This window comes from Sturnus vulgaris, chromosome 2 (assembly GCF_052056855.1).
Source record: "Sturnus vulgaris isolate bStuVul1 chromosome 2, bStuVul1.hap1, whole genome shotgun sequence".
NCBI classification, from domain to species: domain Eukaryota; kingdom Metazoa; phylum Chordata; class Aves; order Passeriformes; family Sturnidae; genus Sturnus; species Sturnus vulgaris.
In genome coordinates this window covers 88,235,152-88,249,520 of record NC_142244.1, presented here as the reverse complement: position 1 = coordinate 88,249,520, position 14,369 = coordinate 88,235,152, and the positions used below count along the sequence as shown (strand labels likewise).

General features: G+C 36.1%; 1 protein-coding gene across 1 annotated transcript in view; it reads right to left on the bottom strand.

Moving 5' to 3' along the window:
• The window catches only part of TMEM131 (transmembrane protein 131), a 91,108-nt gene that overhangs the window by 48,273 nt on the left and 28,466 nt on the right, over positions 1–14,369 (bottom strand). The window contains exons 3-4 of the mRNA XM_014892649.2: positions 14,107–14,147; positions 7,574–7,642 (exon numbers count right to left, since the gene is read on the bottom strand). Coding sequence (XP_014748135.1) covers positions 7,574–7,642; positions 14,107–14,147 — 110 coding nt within the window. The remainder of the gene's footprint in view (positions 1–7,573; positions 7,643–14,106; positions 14,148–14,369) is intronic.

The window sequence follows — 14,369 nt, the reverse complement described above, 5'->3', positions numbered from 1 at the left end:
ACCAGTCAACGTTTTTGCAGCAAATTCCTTGTTTAGACAAAGTGGTCTAAAAGCCCTTAAAAGCCTTAAAGCAGTACTTTGATTCTACCAACACCAAAATATTTTTAAGAAAGGGAAGAAATAAAACAGTCAATCTCCTCCAACATTGAAGAAACCTCTTGCAGCGTGAAGATCAGCTGCCTGTTCCCTAGTTCTCACTACAATTTTTCATTCTACTTAGTGGAAGACATGCTCCCAGTGCCTTAGTGCAAGTCCTTTGCTTGACACAGTGCAGTTTTCAGGCACTTCTCTTCCCCATAGCATGTTCAGCAGCTCGTCAAGAAGGGGAAATCATCCTCCTACTCTGTAACAAAGCACTCCAGTCACTCTTCATATGAGGACTTAACAGCAAAAACTAGAATCAAACTGAACAGTTCCTTCCAACCATAACAGCAAGAAGAGAAGGATGAGTAGATTTTAATCACTGTATTGCATGAGAGCAAATGACATGACTAGTGCATCACCTATGGTCTCTAAAGACAAACAGCTATGAAAATCAGAGTTGACTTCAGTGACACTTAGGATGCATTGTGTGAAACATCACAAAGCCAAAAAAATGATCTTGAATGAACGGGCAATAGCAAAGCACCAGTCTGCTCATGTCAAAAGGTAGTTTGCAAATAAAACTTATTAGCCAGGAAATATTTCAAATATTAACAATCTTTAAGACCTTCATGCTTTTCCAGTTCTGAAAGTAAAGGACTATACATCTGTTTGAGAGGCTCAAGTCTATAAAAACAAACTGGAAGGGAAACAGCCATATCCAACACCACAGTTCACTAATTTCATATTCCAGACTCAACTACTACACTATAATTATAGGTAATAAAGGCAGAGGGCACTAAAAAGGAAGTCTGACATTAGGGCTTTGTTTTAGTTTACTCTTTTGCTGATTATTCTGATTTTGGAAGAGTGAGTCTGATATCACGTTTGGCTGAGATACCACTTTCCTTACATTCTTTTAGTGTGATTTATCCAAATATGCAGAAATAAGATCTCATAAACCTCACCTGTTTTACCTGCCATCAGACATGGTAAAAACCAGGTAGGGCAATATGCACCAGACACCTCTAATGAATCTGCATCCCAAGCAATAATCTCATAAGGGATGCTCTTCAAGCTGCAGATATCAAACCACAATGATCTGCACAAGTATGGTTGCAGGTGATGCCAAATTTTAGAGCAGAATTACCCACAGCAGTCACAACTAGCAGTTTTCATTATGAGAAGCTGGTATAGACACAGACCTTCAGGCAAGCTATGAAACTATGAACTATCAAAACATGTAAGATTTTGCTCCTGATCCTTTGTCCCTGCATAATGCTAGGTCAACCTACACTGATAAAAAAACTGATATCATAACCTAGATGAGAAGATGCTAATTAACAAGGGTGAGGTGCTTAGTCAAATTAACTGTGTTAATGTTCTTTATTGCTACAACTCAACTCTTTCCAAAGTGTATTGTAAACATGTCCTTGTAATGGAATTCATTGCTATTCCAGTGATTAAAAGCTAGATTATTTTAACAATGGAAATCAGCTCTTGCAAATTTTGGGGAGATGAGTCCTTGAGTTATTGGCCCAAAACTGACTTGAAAAATATGTAGCTACTCATTGTGAAGCAAATACAAATTGAGAAAATGCATTTTTAAAAGAGCAATATTTTTTCTTACTGCATATAGTTCAAGCACCTCTGTAAAATGCCTACTTGATTTATGAAAAATGATACAAATTTATTACTGAAAAGCAAAAGATATGAATTCAGCAGCTACATTCTTCCTCTTCCAACTCTTATTCTTTCTAATGAGACTGGAAAGAAAAATGAAGTCAAACAAAAGCTTACTAGATAGACTTTGAAATGCTGGGAATATAGGTAAATACACTCAAAATTAAATTCTGGTATATTCCTCATGCATTTGAGAATGACATGTTTTCCCCCATGTATTTTTTTCATTTAGCATCTTTGGCAACTGCAGAAAAAGTTGCAAAACCAGTTCTCACGCAACACAGCAGAAGAGTCACAAGGGTTAAATCAGTATCCTGTCAGACAGTATCCTATCAGACAGGGGTGAATAACAGATGCCTAGAAGGCAGAAGCATAATGTGGAAAGCATACAAAATCAGGTGCCCTGGACGCTCTCCTAGGCTCAGGAACTTTCTGAACCAATGAAGACGGTTCTCCAGCCAGAAGATCAGACTGAGCAAGCTCCAACAAGAACTTGGGTGTTGACTTGGAACATATCCAACTACTTTTAATTAAAAGAAACAAAACGAGCTGGTCTTACAAGGTTTTCCTCTGGAGACTGAAAGAGAATGCCTTTTCTGCCCCATTCTGAAGAAAATGCTAGTTTGCTTACACAAAGGAAGCCTGCATCATGTACAAGACTCGTGAATTAGCAAGTAGAGCATTCTTCCTGCTTCACACAAAATTGGTTGAGAGACACAGGCAAGTGGCTTCTTTACCTGAAGTTAAGAGTAGCTGAAGCACATACATTTGCATTCTCAAATATCTTTCCAACTCAAAAAAGCAAAAGAAAAGAGAAGGGTTTTGGTTTTGTATATGTACTATCCTATAAATTGGTTGTTTCTTAGCTTCCAGATTTCACTGACTTTTAACAGAGAAAGTTCTTTGACATTAGACTTGACAAAAAGTTGGTGTCAATGTAACATACTAAACAGAGCAAGTGCCCTATTTTAAGCCAGGAATCTAACTTAGATTCCATACAACAAAATCACACCTTTTCCAAACAGTTATCAAAACCACATATACAAGTAATAGAGTTTATCCAACCATGTCACCAAGTGTGATTGGAATGAATCTAGGAGTATAATGAACTTTAAGCAGCATTGTGCAGTCTAGCATGATATGTGAACAAAACCTGAGGGACATCTGGATGAAATGTCAACTTACTGTCAACAATTTCTCACATTCAACAAACTCCAAGGAAAAGGAAGTTTTCTTTAGCAACATTTCTTTAAAATTCCAGCAATCTCAAACTCTCACACATTAGAAGTGTATCAAATGTACTGTGTAAACATTTGGATGTACATTATAGGCAACTTATTTTTAAATAAATGTACTTAAAATGTAGGGAAAATAGTGATCTCAATATATTCTCTAGTTGTTAAAATTCTTCACTATTTTTTGTGTAAGGGATTAGAGTTCTTGAAAAAAACAGACCATTTTGCTAAACTTATATCAACCTTATGTTACTTGAAGTAACTCCCATAGCTTTAAGGATATTTATATCTACTGTATATCTAGTAGATGAAAGCATTTCATCTATAGTTCAGGAAAACTTCCAATAGCTAAATTGTTAAGAATATAATTTCTCCATTCTCTTACCATGCTAGTCCCCCCTACGTTTTACACCAGTCAAGCCTTACAAGGGTGTAAATCAGTCTACACTGCAGTACAGCACATTCATACACCTTAACTTTCTAAATGCCCTCTTTTCATTTGTCTTCTTGTTCTTAGTTCATGTAATTAGAAGTGTAGCTGTAGGCAGAGTGCAGTCTAGATTCAAAGGGAGGTACATTAAGCCAGGTTTAAGATAGGCTGTATTATCCAGATTTTTACCCTTCTGACACTATCCTGTCCTTAATGTAAAGCATGTCACTTAGGTTCCTTAGACAGAGTAACAACATAAGGTCTCCAGGACTACAAGAAGGTCTCAATATTCAAACATTGCAAAGCAATTGCTTTCAAGCCCAGCTTAAGTCTTCATAGAATATTGTGCCAAATACTAGAGCTCACAAACAAGAAACATGAAAACATTACAAAAATCCCCTAATCGGAACACTCCAAAGGAAATGCAAAATAAGATTATCAATATAAAACTGAAATAGAGAACTTAAGAATACTGCCCTACCAATAAGAAAATTTTGTCTGAGAATGGGACCTTGCTCAAATTGAGTAAAGCAAGAACCTCCATTCATCATAGAAGAATATGTTGATCAAGGACTAAAATATTACTGTAACCAAAAGTATCACTTCATAGCTTAACCAATCATTTCTGTGAAACAGGGGTAGGATGTCAACTTCATCTTAAATAACTCCGTATTTAAAGAATTTTTTTATATGCAGTTCTCTATTGTGGTAATAGCCTAAAATACTCAATACACTAGTGCTCCATTATGAAAAGGTACCTCTATCAGAAAATTTAGTTGAAGAACTTAAACTTCACTTTTGATACTGCCAGAGTTGAATTAACAAAGATGCAGGCCATGTATTGAGATCTTTGAAGATCTATATTCTCCCACAAAATAGGTGCAAGAACTGAATAGAAACTGCCCTGTAAAAGCATTTTTCAGCCTTCACCCCAGGTGGCCACCTGTATAACCTCTAATATGAAGACCCATCTTAAACACAGAAAGTTATATAGATTAATGACTCTTCTGCCAAAATAGCCTCCAAGCAATCAACTCCCAAAGCTATGGAGAATAACCTAACGATTACTGTTTGTAGGTCAAAACACCTCAGTTATTCCCATTTAACAACAGGGAAAGAGTAACAGTTAAAATACAAGGAACAAGGAACAAGAGAACAAGAGAATACAAGGAACAGAAAGCTGGTAAAGAAAAAGTCAGCTAGTTGTGGAGCTGGCTTTAGGTGGAAGGTTTTTCTCTTGTTTTCTGTAAAGCCCTGAATCTCCAATACTCAAGACGCTGTAAAGCTTGTTCCAGAAAAATATTGGTGTTGCTTCAGCAACACAAAACAGAGGCTTACACATTAAATAACCAAATGAGTATTCCACACTTAGTCCAAGTAGTCCCCTGGCACAGTGATATGGGAGAAACTGCCTCAGTTCTATCCCATTCCCAGAGGGTTAATGTATACAGAGAACATTTGGGATCTCTTCAAGAGAACTGAAGATTTGCATATCCTTTTGCATATCCTAACATACAGCCTGCAATTCTTCTGATAAATGTCAGATTACCTGGACTACCTTCAAAGTGGTAGAATATGGTAGTGTTTGCTTTATGTTAAAACAGCATTAAAAAAACTCCAACTGTTATAAAACAGAAGTAAAAGACTATTGTAATTTCATCTCCAGGTGGATATACAGGAAGTATATCTACAACGCATATTTATCAACTTAATATTGTTTTTGATTTTCTGAGATCCTAAGATAAAGTAACTTTCATTAACTACTATTCCTGCTTAAGTTGGCATGTTTTTGAATCATCTGATTAAATCCACATACTCTTAGCAGACCAAAAATGTCACGGTAAGAATGGCTTGACTTACATCTGAAAATAAATATTAGATCTTTCTTTAGCCTAGGTATGATACATGTTGATAGCTTAGTATAAATATGAGCTTGGAACAAGTTTGTGCTACTAAATGCTACATGCTACCTATTAACAAAACACCCTTTGGGTATAGTACTTATTCAGAAACCAAACATGCATTTTATGCCTTTTCTAAAATCCATTAATAACAAAGACAGAAAAGCCAGAATTTGAATGCGAAAACCCTGCCTGTTTTAAAAGGCAGACTTAAAAGCTTAAATCTGCATTATTTGACTTCCAAGGCACTTGGCACCTGCAGCTTGTTCCCACCATAGGGCTGAGTTACTCAGCATTTCTCAGAGTTGGTTCACAGATTTTAAACTAAACTTTGGGCCTCCATATCTAAACCTTTTCTAAAACTGGTTTTGGCAACTTACTTAAGTTTTAATAAATCAGAAGAGAATTTCTGCCCGACATTATAACCTAAATGACAACAGATAAATTAATGATATACAGCCACCAAAAAAAGCTCACCCAAACCAAAGAAGCAACACAATGAATCATGACTTAACACACAGGTTCTTTACTTTAATTGACAGAAGGCAGCAATCTCCCAGTGCTGTTTGCATGTTTTGTACAGGGCCATTCCCAAGTAAGAGATTTGTGCTACTTTTAACACTGTATTAGATCTATACTATTTCTTCAGCACATTTAACTTTGACAAGAACAGCTTACATAAAAAGCTGAAATACAATGAAGAATGACAGAGTATTTACGGTACTGTCATGGATATGCTTGTAGCAAGGGGGAAAAAGTCATCTTTGATTTTTTCACAATCACAAAACAAAAAAGCACACGTAGCTTTCTTCAGACCATAAGCATGCAAACTCTAGATAACCTTTAAAAGGTATCTCAGAGAATATCAAATTTATTCATAGTAGAAAAAGGTGCATAAATAAATTCCCAACATCAAAGTCTAGAATTACCATAAACTGAAAACTTTTACATTTTTAAAAAGAAAATTACTTAAATCAACAGGTAAATTTACAATAGCTCTAACAAAAAGCACACTACTTGACAAGTTTGAATTTGTACTGCACTCACCAGAATAATTTATTAACTACAACCTAATTCTCTTGTAGCAGAGATGCAGTAGAGTAGGGCTTACCACAAGATACTTTGCTATTCAGTTTAGAACCTCAATATTCTCTTACCTAGAGAATATTAGGACCAGTTACTGACATTAAGAAGAAAAACAACAAAATCACACGACATCAAAAGCTAAAGGAAATTTTAAAGGAAAAAAGAGGAGACAGAGCAACTTACTCTGTCTTTAATCAGAAGTAAAGCCACAGTTTTGTTAGACTGAGTACAGGTAAGTTCTGTAAAATAAGGCATTTTCATACAGCTTTGGTATTTAGTGTTAAATAACATCAGAAAAAGTTACTATAATTTTACTAATAATCTGTGGCTGAACTGGTAATAAAATGTTTGAAATGCCTTCACTGCAGTTTACATTGGTCTAAGTATCAATCATGCACAGAGGCTCCATGAACACCTACTCCAGAACCACTTTGGTTTGGGAAGAAGAGGGATTGGAGCTTCCTATACACAGTAACCAGTTCATGGAAAGACAAATTAAGACTGAAGTAGTTACCAGGGGAACTAACAGGTACATTGATTAAATTTTTAGTTTCCTTCTTTTTCCTTTTTAAAAATGGAAACAGCAACCAGTTGCAAAGTAGAGAACATGGAGTTAAGTTCCTGGAGGCTATTTGTTCTCCTTGAGGCTGTATTTTCACAACTCAACACTACTGTTCTAATAATTGCAGATCCATAGCCAGTTTTTTTGTGACCAAAGTAATCGAAAAACTGATATGCTAGGGTACATGCTCCCTGACATGAGTTATATTCAAGCAGAAAGGTAATCTCACCTCAGCACATTACATTCTAGACTTTAAACTGTCCACTCTGCAGAGCAGCTGAACAAGTACCTACATCATCAAAACCACAGCAGCTGACAAGTCCCTACATGATGCTTAAAACTGAGTACAGAAGCCCTCTGTAGGTCGATTACACTTACAATCTATTAATGCAATCTATGTGTACAACCTTCTCTTACCAGCTTATAATACTGTTCCTATTTATTTCCTGGGTTTTTGTTTGTTCTTTGTTTTTTGCAGCAGATAGTGGTTTTTTGCTTTGTTTTGTTTATTTGCTTTGGGGCTTTTTTTGTTTGCTTGATTTTTGTTTTGTTTTAATTTGCATAACTAAACAGATCAAAAGACTTTTCAACTTACTGTTCATGGAAGTCCAGCATTGGTGGCTCAAACCGGAGAGGTCGGCAATTTCCCCGATACAGGGATACACTGCAAGAAAAATTGAAATGCTGTAGAAGATCTATTAAATGACACATTTTTGCTCCCTTCCCATCTCAAATATCCCTTTCTTAGCAAATCATTCATTAATACTAATAAAGCAACTAATTCAACAGATGAAACAAAGGAAACAAACTTGTCCAGTCACAATACTGTAATTTTACAACATGATTATGTGGTGACTTCAAGAAAGACTATGCAAGAGCACAAATCCTTAAAATGGACATAACTGAAGTGCAAACCTTTATATAATGATGGCTGAGTGAAACAACACACTAAATAGGTTTACAAAATCTTTCATAGCTATGTCCAAACATTGCTATGAAAGATGTTTTGGATACTGTCCAGTGCATTAAAGTAATTTACATACATATCCCTGAGTTTTTCCAGCTACTGCTATACTAGTACATAAACAATCTTGGATGTATTTGTAGGTACTGAGGCCACATGTGAAAAAACACCCAACACTGTTCAAAACTTGCAATATCCAGAAGACAATGACTCTGCTCCGGAAACATTCCGTAGCTTTGCCTATACTAACCTTCCCCCGAAAACTCTTCAGGAGAATTCTGGTAGATGAAGACCAAAACTTAAATAGCACTCAAACAATCCAGCAGTGAAGTCAACGAAGTACCTGGAAGCATTCTCTACTACTGCTTATTTTATCAGTATAGTTATATAGGGCACAATAGTTAATCCACAACAAAAGTTGTAAGCAAAACATACAAAGCAGTTTCATTGACCGAAATATTTTTTTATTATTCAGAATGATGTGATTGTGACCACAGTGAAGCATCTCTGTAACTGCAACACTTCAATTGAGCTGAGTAAAAATCCTATTCATACAAAAAACAAAGCAGGGAGAAAGAACATTTAAAAAAATAATAAATGAAGAAGACTAAAGAATAGAAGATCAATAGCTCCTAAATGGCAAGACCAAGAGGTTCCTTTTTTTTGTCTTCAAATGCTTTTTTCTGATATTAAAACAGCATTATTTTTTAGATCCTTGTTTTCTGACTTTGTTTCAATTCCAGATGTCCAAAGACAGAGCTGCAGCCTCTTGTCCGGGTAAGGAAAGCTACTCCACAAATCCATTCTACCAAACTACACAATTGTGCCTCAACAAGGAGCAGTAGCCGGGAAATGGGTCACACATACGTGGCTTGTCTTATGAAAGCTGAGGCCTTGAGCAAAGATCAATCCAATTGCATCCAGTGCAATTCCAGGAAAACTAATCATTGATCAAATTCAGAAGTCTTTCCATACTCTAGAACCATTTCAACAAGGAAGCTATTTACAGGAGTAAAAGTTTAAGAATAGGCTAGGAAATCTTAATTGTATTCTTTAATCAAAATCTAATCAAAAGCTTTTTAAATAAAATTGCAATGTCTCAATGAGTCACTCTAAAACTCTGCGACTGAATCTTCACACTTCAAGTATAATACACAGCATGCTAATCAATTTCCAGGGCTCTATGTTCAGATGTCAAAGCATCTTCAGTGGTTCAGATCCTAGTCACCAAAAACAGCTTTGTCCACATAAAAGTAATAAAAAACTATCAGGACAGGAGTGGGCTTAGTACATCCAGTCAGCCTTAGTATATGCTTAAATATGTGTGTGTATGCACATATGCCACGTGTGTTCAGACTGCAGTACAACAGAAGTGAAAGTACAAGAAGACACCAATGGGAAAACCGTATTTAGATCTACAAAAAATTAAAATTCTTCTACTATTAAGTGTGGCTGTGACACATTACAGTTGTCAAATGGTTGGGTACACCTTCTCTGGCTGAAGTCAAACCTCAAAGAGTAGAACAAATGCTCAACAAAACAAAGTTTACAGACACACTGGATATAGGAGAATACAACTGGAAAACTACACTAGCAGTTCTATGTTTCATAAGAATAGAACAAGTGACTAGTATGTCCTCAGAGTTTACAGTCTATTTAAAAAAAAACATTTAGACTGCATTTCTAAATGAAAAAGGTCAAAAAAGCTCCTGTACCTCCATTACCAAGGTAACACTAAACAGAAACTACTCAAAGTGATCTTAAAAATAATTCTGTCCATTCCCTCCAAAAGTAAAACTTTGAACAGTTAGCACCTCTTTTGTATTGGTAATTATTGGTAGAATGACATATCAATTCCTTTTATGGAAAAATACTAAAAATATTTACAATATTTACAAAGTGGTAACTAATACCTTTATTTCAATTGCATTGAAAACACCATCAAGAATAACTTGGCCTAACTTCAACAGTCATGACATACTCAATTCTCCACATACATACATATAAGCTTAAGCAACATTTTCTCAGGCCACAGAGCTTTATTATCCTGGAAAGCCAGTTGGACAGCACACATATTTAAAATTTGTTACATTTGGTTAAAGTTTGGTAAAGGCAACAACATCATAATGAATGCCAACTATTATAATACAAGTAACAACTGTAATAAGATTCAAATGGGAGCAAGTAATACCAAGATTCACAAACTCTGCGTACTGAAGGGCCCAACATGAGTTAACTTGCAGCAGACTAGAAAATGATGATAATGTCTGCTCTGCTGGGCACTTGCTCACTGAAAGCTGGATACACCCACAGGTAGGGCAACTTTACAGCATAATGACATGAAGTTAATTACTATTGTATGCAAGTAGAAATATGGCTCCCGGTCTTATATCACAATTTAAACATTTTTCCTTCCCTACCCAAGTTTTCTAACTTTTAAAGACAAGAGGAATAACATGAAAAAGAAAAGATGCATCTGGAAGAGAGGACTGCTGATATCTGCCAATAAGCACCAGTAGACTAAGAACTGGCCAGGAATCATCTGAACCAGTAATTTAAATGGTCTCAACATCTTTTGCCTTCTGCAAGAATTCTGATCTTGAAAATGAGACTTGAGAGTGAACTACACGTAGTCCTCAGCAGGATCATTATCCTCCCTGTTCCATCCATGCTGTATCTGAGTGGGCACTTACCTCAACTACTAAGATACTGCTGCTACCCAGATGCAATTTGCTCAAGTGCAACTTCATGTCTCAATAACGTTTGTCACATGGTCAAAACAGCAGTGCCTGCAAACACTGTAGCTGATATGGGTGTCCATCTTGCCAAGCCACAATATTCTTCTGTCTTAAGGACATTCTTCAGCACTTCCATAATGCTTTCTGTTTATCAGAGTACTAGGCACTCAATTTTAGATAATCAATGCATATCTTTGCATTTGGAGATGGAGAAAAGGCTTGTCACATAGAGTATTTAAAGATTTCTGCAAAGCTGGGCAGCAACTGTGTCTCTGTATCCTCACTTTACCTTTCTAGCTGTTCTGGAGTTTCTGTAGGAGTTATGTGCTCTGTGGAATCTTATCTATAACATCTTTAACTGCTACTGTAGAAAATTCAAATCTAAGCATACTCCACATGTATTTTTTCCCACATACTTCACTAGCTGTTTAAAGGGTTTTATTTCTTCTCTTGTACAATAAATTGTAAAGAAATATAGTCAGCAGAATTAATCTGTAACAGCTTAATTCTCATGATTTTATTTATCAACAAGAACTCTTAGAAAGCTGCTACTTTATTTCCATTACCACAAAAATCAAATAAAAGCCTATCTAAAAATAATTACGTGAACCTTTAAAATGATAAATTGGCAAATACTTCACAGTGGGTACTTTTTGTGCCAGAATCTTCGAAAGAGCCACTGCAGACTTTTTGAGCTAAAAATGTTCTGTAAGTAAGCTGAGTGCATCCACAACTTGTTAATATTTAAAAATAAGGCTGAGCTGCATGTATCAGAAAAGATATTCTAATTTTTAAAACTAGAATTTTTTAGAAATATGGGTATTAATCATAGGTTCAGTGAGAAAGTAAACTCCCACAAAACAATTGACCACTTCAGTATCTGGCAGAAGCTGCTGCTAAAAATGCAGATGAATAAAAAGACTAGCAACAATTTTTTTTCCCATAAACTATCCAGATAGTAGCTGGCTCAGATGGGTCAATATTAACCTTGTATCAGGAAAACACACTAATACCAGACAAAGTTCAATGCTAACAATTCCCAAGGGGGAGTGTCTGGGGAAAGAACAGGGAGTAATTTGAATAGATGCACTGTAAACTAACCATGGGTATGAACAAAACAAATTAAATTGCTAGTTCCCTCCTTCCAATTAGTGCTAAAAAGTAGATCAGAGAACTGAATAAACTGTCTAAATAGGGAAAAAATATTGGCAAGCTATACCAAGAAAAAATAATCTTTAATAAGGACAAGGAAAGACAAGTCATCTAGAGAAGTTTTGTTTTTAGCAATGCCATTGAAAAAATCACCTAGAAAAAAACTTATAGGAAAGATTCATGTAAAACTAATAACAGCAGTTAGAGAGAAAAACAGAACGCAAATTTGGTATTTACTATGTAACATGGTATTAGAGAGCTTGCAATGCAGACCTTCATCACATTGAGACTGAACTTCAAATTGGCTAGCGCTCTTAAGTGGAACGGACTATTCGTTTTCAGATACCTAAACCAGTGTTTTAGCAGAACACACTCTAGAACATTGAAGTTTCCAACACAGAAAGCAATCTTCTCAGCTGAGAAATTAAAATAAAAAAATCCTGTAAGCAATCTAGTCCATGGCCTCAAAAAACACCACATTCAGTTGTTTTCTAGGAAACAATACTGCACCCAATCTGTGGATGCCAATATAGGCACTTTCTTTCTGCCACTGAGACTGTAAGATTTAAACAAGATACTATTCCATTTAAAGAATCTCCATAAGGTCTGGCTATATCCAAGACACAGAAATATGCTAACCATTGTTATCTTTTGTTCAACTGTCATTCCTGTAAATTTGTGTTCTTATAATTGCAATCTGACTGACATACCACAGCACATAACTACAGCTGTTTGCATTCTTGTCCATAGCTGGAGATTTCAGAGGTTTTTCAAAACTTGCAAAAAGAAGGATCTAAAGCCCACAATTAAGCAACTATACACACAGCAAAATAGGAACTCATCTGAAATAGAAAAATCTTTTACTAGATTTCCTGAAAAAGGAACAGAAAACAGGTCGTGGAAAAAACATAACTATATTTACTGAAAATGTGCTATGACAGTCTGCTGAATGCTACTGTGCAAGAAACAAGCTTCATTATTACTGTTCAATGCACTCATTAAATAAACATATAAATATATGATGATTCTTCAGAGAAAAATTAGGGACCAGGGAAAAAAGAGGCCACTTATTTTCCTTCCCAGATATCATGCCTGGCAAACTCTTCAGTAACAGATTATGTCTTCAGGACAGAAGAGGGCAAGGGTCATGGGTTGTCTGGTCTGGAGAAAAGGTAGCTCAGAGGTGACCTCATTGCTCTCTACAACCACCTGAAAGGAGGTTGTAGCCATGTAGGGGTCAGACTCCTCCGAGGCAATCAGAGACAGACCAGGAGGAAGTGGCCTCAAGTTGTGCCAGGGGAGATTCAGGTTGGATATTTAGAAAAAAATCATCATGTGGTTAAGTACTGGAACAGCCTCCTTAGGGAAGAGGTGACATTACCATAATGAAATGAATAGATGTACAGCTCTGTCACATGGCTTAGTGGGCATGGTGGCACATGGCTGAAGGTAGGAGTTGGTGATTTTGGAGGTCTTTTCCAACCCTAATGATTCCATGATGGGACAAAGGAATATGGGAAAGTATCTATCAAAAATAACATCAAGTTTTTCTTCAAAGAGTACATCAAGAACTTTTGAAGCAGGCAAATTTTTGCCTCAATAAAACAAACTGCAGAAAAATTATTTTTAAAAAGTCTACAAGCAGAGTCTCAGTTTACAGAGAATTACTCTGTGGTACACATTAAAAAGAGAATTAAAGAATTCTTCAGTTTCTTTATTCCACATGTGAAGTTTCTTCCTTATGAAGGGCCACAAAGATGATGAGAGAAGGACAAAGCACCTCACCTACAAAGACAGGCTGGGAGAGTTAGGGCTGCTCAGCCTGAAGAAGAGAAGGCTCGAGGTGACCTTAGAGCACCTTCCAGTACCCAAAATGGGCTCCAAGACAGGTGGAGAGGGACTTTTCATGAAGTCATTTAGTGCTAGGACAAGGAAGAAAGAGCTTTAAACTGGAAGAGGGAAGGTTTAGTTGAGATATTGGGAAGGAAATCTTTATTGATAGGGTAGTGAGGGGCAGTAACTCAGCCCATGGCAGAGGGATGGAACTAGCTTATCTTCAAGGTCCCTTCCAACCCAAACCATTCAATGATTGAGCTGTCCAATATTAAAAGCTGTCTCACATTTTAGTTTCATTTCCTCTGTATGAGAAAATAATTGAAAAAAATCACATGGTTTGTATTTGATCTTTTTTACACTAAACCTTTATTATTCTTATGAAAAGTATCACAAATCTTATGATTAGAGTCTGTATTAAACTTTCAGAAAGATGCTTACCTTTTCTGTTGATATGAACTGAGGCCTAAAGTTGTCTCAGTCTGTAAAAGAAAAAAAATTAAATTTAAGAGACCAAAAGCATTACACCCCCAGCGAGGGAAAATCCCCAACCTAACAAGCTGGCAACTGCAACAATTTAGCATATCAGAACTTGAAAGAAAAAAGGAGAAGTTCTGAACTGAAGCAGAAAATGTAAATTGTCTTTTTCCAATTAAAGAAATTAAGTTTGTCCTTGCACAAGAACTGTGATAATAATGCCCACG